Genomic DNA, 7,218 nt, shown 5'->3' with positions numbered 1-7,218 from the left:
TAAATATTAGTTTCCTTAAATCGACATATAATGTAAATATTCTCAAATTAAATTGCGAAAGACAAGACATGATGCAAAATTTAGAATAAATTAATAAAAACACTTCAAAAATATTGTATAATATTATAACTTCCAAACATTTAATAAAAAAACCATAATATACAATCTAAAAAGTATAATAAAAATATTATAATTTCAGAACTAATAATTAAAATAATTTATGATAAAAAAGAAAAGTAATAAATAAGGAAAGTATTGAAAATGTCCCACCCACCCATCCACCAACCACGGCTTACACTGACATGTTATCATTCAGACACGCCCAAGACAGCTTTCTCTTTTATCTTCAAATCCTATTTATTATAGATTTAAAATACTTACTTTTTTTAATATTCGATCAATTAGTTTAAAATCGAAATAAATTAAATAAATTAAAATTAAAATTTTAATATTTATAAAAATTAAATTAAATTAATTTTTAATTAAAAATTAAATTAAATCAAATTAATTTAATTGAATTTGATTAAATTAGTTTAAAATCGAAATAAATTAAATAAATTAAAAATTAAAATTTTAATATTTATAAAAATTAAATTAAATCAATTTTTAATTAAAAGTTAAATTAAATCAAATTAATTTAATTGAATTCGATTAAATTTCATCGCCTTAAAGTTTTAATAAATTTTTACTTTTTATATTTTATTTTTTATAATTTAAAATTAAATTAAAATATTTTAATTTTAATATAATATAATTTTTATATTATTATCAGATTTAATTTAATTTTTTAAATTTTTTTATTAAAATCAAATCAAATTAAAATAATTAAAATTTTTAAAATTAAAAATTAAATTAAATTTAAATAAATAAAAAATTAAATTAAAATTTTAAATTAATTTAATTCAATTAATTTATATATACGAAAATACTTATTTATATCATAAATTCAAAATGAAAAGGACAATTATTTTCCGGCTTGCCCCTTTTCTATATATACCCTTCCATAGTGCTTTCTAGTCGAGTCCCCTCAAAACTTTCCTTTGCATTTCTCTCTCCCAATTCCAACAGCAAAAATGGGTAGCCTTGAAAATGAGAGAACTGTGATAGGATGGGCAGCAAAAGACCCATCTGGGATCCTCTCCCCTTATTCCTACACTCTCAGGTAATTCTTGAATCGCGATCATCTATATTCTCATTTCTTGTTGCATTTGTGCTAATGGGTTCCTTTCTTCTGTGCAGAAACACAGGCCCAGAGGATGTTTTGTTGAATATCATCTACTGCGGAATCTGTCACAGTGATCTTCATCAAGTGAAGAATGATCTTGGCATGTCACGTTATCCCATGGTTCCTGGGTATTAACCTTAATAAAATCCCCTCTTTTGAGCTTCTCCCTCCCTCTCTCTCTCTCTCTCTCTCTCTCTCTCTCTCCTGAGTATGGGTTTTGATGATCTTCTTTACAGGCATGAGGTAGTTGGAGAGGTGGTGGAGGTGGGATCAGAGGTGACCAAGTTCAAAGTAGGAGATGTGGTCGGAGTTGGAGTTCTTGTTGGAAGTTGCCGGAATTGTAATCCATGTAAATCAGATATTGAGCAGTACTGCAACAAGAAAATCTGGTCATATAACGATGTCTACACCGACGGCAAACCCACACAAGGCGGCTTTGCCCAGTCCATGGTGGTCGATCAAAAGTAATTGTCCATTAAAGAGACGATTGATTTCCAAAAATTGTTCTTTTTTTTGTAATTGAATTCATTGGTCACTGCTGTTCTTTCAGGTTTGTGGTGAAAATACCAGATGGGATGTCACCAGAACAAGCAGCGCCACTATTGTGCGCAGGATTGACAGTGTATAGCCCAATTAGCCACTTTGGTTTGAAGAAGAGTGGGCTAAGAGGAGGCATATTGGGACTTGGGGGAGTAGGACACATGGGTGTGAAGATAGCAAAGGCAATGGGACACCATGTGACTGTGATAAGTTCGTCAGACAAAAAGAGGGAGGAGGCTTTGGAACATCTTGGTGCTGATGACTACTTGGTTAGCTCTGATACAACTAGGATGCAAGAATTTGCTGATACCCTTGATTATATAATTGATACTGTGCCTGTATTTCATCCTCTTGAGCCTTATATCTCTCTGTTGAAACTTGATGGAAAGCTTATCTTGTTGGGTGTTATCAATACCCCCTTGCAGTTTCTCACTCCTATGGTCATGCTTGGTGAGTCTCTCTCTCTCTCTCTCTATCTCTCTCTCTCTCCAGTTATAGGCCATTGATTCCTAAGTTTAGACAAAATTGGGAGATGTATTCTTTTAGAAGTTGTTCTTGTTGGTAATTGAATGCTTGCTGTCTTTTCCTCTGCCCTTGAAATTTCCAACGCAAACGTTTAAAGCCTACTTGTTATTGACTCGAGGTGATGGTTATCTACTTGTTTTTAACTATTAGGAGGAAAAAAAAAGTGAAAAGTCTGCTTATCGGTGAAATTTTTGTGCAGGTAGAAAAACAATCACAGGGAGCTTCATAGGAAGCATGAAAGAAACAGAGGAGATGCTTGAATTCTGCAAGGAAAAGGGAGTGACCTCCATGATTGAAGTAGTGAAAATGGATTATGTTAACAAAGCAATGGAAAGACTGGAGAAAAACGACGTCAGATACAGGTTTGTTGTGGATGTTGCTGGTAGCAAGATGGATCCCTGAGAAAAATAGCAATCACAAACTACGAAACTAAAGCTACAACTGTATGAATGGTGTTCAGATGCTCTGTTTTTTTTTTTTTTTTCCTTCCTTTTACTTTCTTGGTGGGTTGAAATGGCGAGAATCAAAGCTAGCCTGTAATAAAAGAAGAAAGAAAAAGCTGAGATGCTGTGTCTATGATGAGGATGTTTTAGTTTTCTTAATTCAATGCATTGTGGTTGTGTTGATTTGTGGCCCTCACTTTGTCTCCTTTTCAAGATACTGAAGTGGCAGAAACTTAGGGTTTACTTTGAAATTTTGTCAAAGATTTGCCCATGTTAAAATGAGATTATGTTAGGCCAAGTTTATTTCATAGAAAATATATTTTTAGAAAAATATTTTTTTAAATATTTTTTAGCATTTGATACTTTTAGAAAAATTTGTAAAGGGAGAATAAAAATTAAATCATTTTAATGTAAATGATTTTTTCTTTATAAAAGAAGTCATTTTTTTTACTTAAAAATTTTATTAATATTTTTATATATATAAAATTTTTAATATATTTTATTTCTTAAATTAAAATTAAAAAATAAAAAAGTTATTTTATTAAAAATTATTTTTTATCAAAAACAATTTCTAAATTGTCAACAAATAAAAAAGGTTTTTTTTTTTCGTGGAGTGGGCTATACAAGGAGAGTGATTTTTTTTTTTTACCATTTTTGCAAACAAATTCATGCCAAATTGAGAGTAAAGTTGCCTACGTGAAAAATGAAAAAAAAAACTTAAAAATAAAGAATTTTATAACTTAATCTTTAAAATATATACTGAAATATTTTTGATGTTTCAAAATATCTCTACTAATTTTATTTCTCAAGTGTTTTATTATTTAAAAAAAATTATTATTTAATATTCATAATACAAAAAAATTTACCAGTGATTTTAAAAAATATATTAAAAAATTTTCTTAATATTTTAAAAAATTTACTAGTTAATTCATTTATTAATTTTTATATTTATTATTTTACTATTTAGTTTTCATAATTTTAAAAAACTTATTAGTTGATCTTTTAAATTTTTAAAAAACTTATTAATTAATCCTTCTGTAATAGAGTATTTTAGACTTTTTTATAATACTTAACAGTTAAAACTAACAAAAATACTAATCAGTAGACTTTTTAAAACATCAGAAGGGTTTTAATATATTTTTTAAAATTAAAAAACTAACTAATAAATTTTTCTATACTATAGGGACTAAATAGTAATTTTTTCTACTATTTAATTCATGTAATTTGAAAAAACTGATTAATTGGTCCATTAAATTTATAAACAAATCTACTAATTAATCCCTTTATATTAATATCATTTTAAAAATTTTGTTTTATTAGTAGAATTTTTAAAATATTAAAAATATTTTAATGTATTTTTTAAAATAAAAAATTAATTTGTAAATTTTCTATTATCAACTAAATAGTAATTTAAAAAAAAAATCTTAATTGGAATTGCTCAGAGGATTATTGTTTTATCAAATTATCTAGGTATGGTTTGCAAGTACATTTCTCTCTCATATCACCTAAATTAGTTTTATGTTTTTTTGATTAATTTATTATTCTAAATGAGTTAATAACGAATGCCATCTTTGAATGGAAGGATTATTTTGCAATAAACATTTTTGTAAAATTACATATAATTTCAATTTCAATTTCTTTTAAAAATATAGAAAAATGCTCTACTCCTAAAAAAAATTTCAACAATTGAGTAAATAAAAAACATCTAATCGCATCATTTTTCCTCTCCTTACTCTTGGAATTTCTCTATAGTAGTCCGGCACATACAGAGCGATAAAGTACCCATGGAATTTCTCTGTAATATAATATTTCTCTAAGCGTTTAGTATGTGGTACAAATGTTTTTATTATTGCAGCACACTGTACAAAACAATAATTTTTTTTTCATTTCAAACATTAGAATATTTATAAAAGTTAATTAAATTAAATTTTTGTGAATTATTTTTATTAAAAATATAAATATACCTGATAATAACATTTTATTAGGTGTTACTTCCATACTAAAAAAATAATCAATTTTTAATCTACGGACAATTGATTTAGTTGTAGCTGTGTAATGCTCTTAGCAATAAATACATTGAATTATTGTGGAGTATTTATACTATTGTGCTTGCTATTTTTATGTTGAACGATGAAATTTGTGAATAATTCAGTTGTTGTCTATTCTTCTCCAGAAATGAGGTTATATATACATATATTTACAACACAAAATCAGGAGAGAAAAAGAAAGCAATCCTATTATAAGGAGATAAGATAAACCTGTGCAAGAAATAATATTATCAGATCTGTTAGTTGTGCAAATCCCTATGATTACGTAATCTACTCCTAATTAGACAATTCATTCCAACACTCCTCTCAAGTTGGAGCATGGATATCTATCATGCCCAACTTGTCAATCATATCATGGAATATCTTTAATGACATTGCTTTTGTGAGTTTATCAGCTAACTGGTCTTCTGACTTGACAAATGAGAACTGTATAATCTTCTGGTCTAGCTTTTCCTTGATGAAATGCTGATCAACTTCAACATGTTTGGTGCGATCGTGTTGTACGGGATTCTGTGCAATCTCAATTGCAGCCTTTGTCCATTTTGGATCTGCTAAGGCATCCTGAGTAGAAATATTGGTGTCCAGGACATTCTGAGTTGATTCTTTGGTCAATAGTGTTATCATGTGCAACTCTTCAGATGTTGGTGATTCTTCAGCAGACGTTGGTATTTGTAATTTTCCAAAAGGAACTAATAAATTTTCATCACATCTTTCAGGGAGACCTTACTGACTGTTATGCTGAAAACTTTCACTTACTTCCGCTAGTTCTAAGAAATCTGTCATGTTTTCTTGTCACACATTCTCTTCACTAAAGCTCTCCCCCTGAAGAGAAGGAGGTGTGACTCCTCCAGAATAGTATGGTTCTGATTCACGAAAGGACACATCCAAGGTCACATGTAACTGCCCTAGATGTCTAACGTTAGCTGTAGGTTATGATTTGTCCTCCATATTTAATTGGACCTCTGTTGTGGCTGCCATCATAGGCGTTCCTGCAACCTTCTTCCTTGGTTTTTTTGTGAAGTCCTACCATTCAGGATAGCCTATGATTTCATAGCATCTTTGTTTTGAATGTCCATTCTCGCCACAATAACTACAGACAAAATTATTAGACTTGGCACTTTGAGTTTTTGTTGAGCCAGATGATGGTCCTTGCTGAGTTCGTTTGGTTACCATAACAGAGCTTTCAGGGATAGGTCAAGAACCTCCCATCGTCTGTCTTTGTTGGTATTCTCTTTGTACATATGTATAAGTGCTTTCTAGATTAAGTTTGGGATCCTTCCGAAGGATTTCTCTATAAACGTGATCAAACTCAGGATCAAGCCCACTTAAAAAAAATATGGACTCAAAGCCTAGCCATTGCGAATGCAATTGGACCATCCCTTCGACGGTTTCTTCCTGAGAGGTTATCTTGTGATCTATTTCCTGGAAAATTGCAACAAGTTCATTATAATATATAGATAATGGTCCACCATTCTGTGTGGTGGAGAAGGATTTCCGATTCAATTCAAAAAGACAAGTCTCATCTAATTCGTCATAGAAGGTCTTTGCTATAGCTTTCCAAATTTCCTTGGCCGTGGAAAGCAGAATGAACCGCTGCATCAGCAATGGATCCATTGAATCAATAAGCCAACTTTTCACTTTGTAATTTTCGATGACCCATATTGCGTAACTAGGATCTTCGGGTGGTGGCTTCTTCACTTCTCCAGTGAGATATCCGGCCTTATTACTAGAGCCAATGCGCATTTCCATTATTTGTGACCATAATGGGTAGTTGATTTTATTAAGTATAACACTGGTGGAGAATACAGAACTGTCTTGGTTGATGATAATCGGTGGTGTTTGGTTGTTTCGTAGAGCTGAGACAATGGGGTTGGTCTCAGCCATTTAGGTCCAAAATAGTGTTTGAATAATGACTTAGTGGAAAGAAAAAAATAGGAACGCAGATGGTGGCTGAGTAATAATGGTGTTGGGGAATACAAAATATGATGTTGCAGATGGTAAGTTATGGTGGTGGTTTCAAGATATGAAATTCGGGGAATATAAAATACGATGTTGCAGATGATAAGCTATGGTGGTGATTTCAAGATATGAAATTCGAGAAGTAAGAATATAAAATATGATGTTGCATATGATAAACTATAGTGGTGGTTTCAAGATATGAAATTCGGAAAGCAATTCTTTCAGGATCAGAATTGCTCTGATACCATATTGAACGATAGAATCTGTGAATGATTCAATTGTTGTGTATTCTTTTCCAGAAAGAATATTATATATAGATACATTTACAATATAAAATCAGGAGGGAGAAAGGAAGCAATCCTATTCTAAGGAAATAATATAAACCTGTAACGACTCAAAAATCGGACCGCTACCGGCGCTAGGATCCAGATCGGCTTAAGGCCGCCGGGACCCGTAGCAAGCCAAACATACATCCTGT

The 7,218-nt window shown here is 30.6% G+C and overlaps 2 protein-coding genes across 2 annotated transcripts; one reads left to right on the top strand and one right to left on the bottom strand.

Annotated features, from left to right (window-relative positions):
* The first annotated feature begins 1,001 nt into the window (after positions 1–1,001).
* LOC110625253 (probable cinnamyl alcohol dehydrogenase 1) lies at positions 1,002–2,925 on the top strand. The gene is made up of 5 exons (XM_021770856.2): positions 1,002–1,162; positions 1,240–1,353; positions 1,462–1,689; positions 1,776–2,215; positions 2,490–2,925. Exons 1-5 carry the CDS (start codon positions 1,074–1,076, stop codon positions 2,690–2,692), a joined length of 1,074 nt encoding a protein of 357 aa, XP_021626548.1. The 5' UTR covers positions 1,002–1,073; the 3' UTR covers positions 2,693–2,925.
* Positions 2,926–5,087: 2,162 nt separating this feature from the next.
* On the bottom strand, positions 5,088–6,665 carry LOC110624199. The gene is made up of 2 exons (XM_021769315.1): positions 5,984–6,665; positions 5,088–5,470 (listed from the first exon to the last, which is right to left on the bottom strand). Exons 1-2 carry the CDS (start codon positions 6,663–6,665, stop codon positions 5,088–5,090), a joined length of 1,065 nt encoding a protein of 354 aa, XP_021625007.1.
* Positions 6,666–7,218: the final 553 nt, after the last annotated feature.

Source organism: Manihot esculenta, chromosome 10 (assembly GCF_001659605.2).
Source record: "Manihot esculenta cultivar AM560-2 chromosome 10, M.esculenta_v8, whole genome shotgun sequence".
NCBI lineage: Eukaryota > Viridiplantae > Streptophyta > Magnoliopsida > Malpighiales > Euphorbiaceae > Manihot > Manihot esculenta.
Note: the sequence above shows the minus strand (reverse complement) of the source record. Positions and strands in the feature narration are given on the sequence as shown.

What these genes read in the sequence shown, in the direction of transcription:
- LOC110624199 (XM_021769315.1), bottom strand. Translation starts at nt 6,665, where the DNA reads ATGGCTGAGACCAACCCCATTGTCTCAGCTCTACGAAACAACCAAACA. An exon ending in ACAAAGACAGACGATGGGAG is followed by an intron (nt 5,471 to 5,983) that starts GTTCTTGACCTA and finishes AAAATTTATTAG; the next exon opens with TTCCTTTTGGAAAATTACAA.
- LOC110625253 (XM_021770856.2), top strand. Translation starts at nt 1,074, where the DNA reads ATGGGTAGCCTTGAAAATGAGAGAACTGTGATAGGATGGGCAGCAAAA. An exon ending in CCTTATTCCTACACTCTCAG is followed by an intron (nt 1,163 to 1,239) that starts GTAATTCTTGAA and finishes TCTTCTGTGCAG; the next exon opens with AAACACAGGCCCAGAGGATG. An exon ending in CACTCCTATGGTCATGCTTG is followed by an intron (nt 2,216 to 2,489) that starts GTGAGTCTCTCT and finishes ATTTTTGTGCAG; the next exon opens with GTAGAAAAACAATCACAGGG.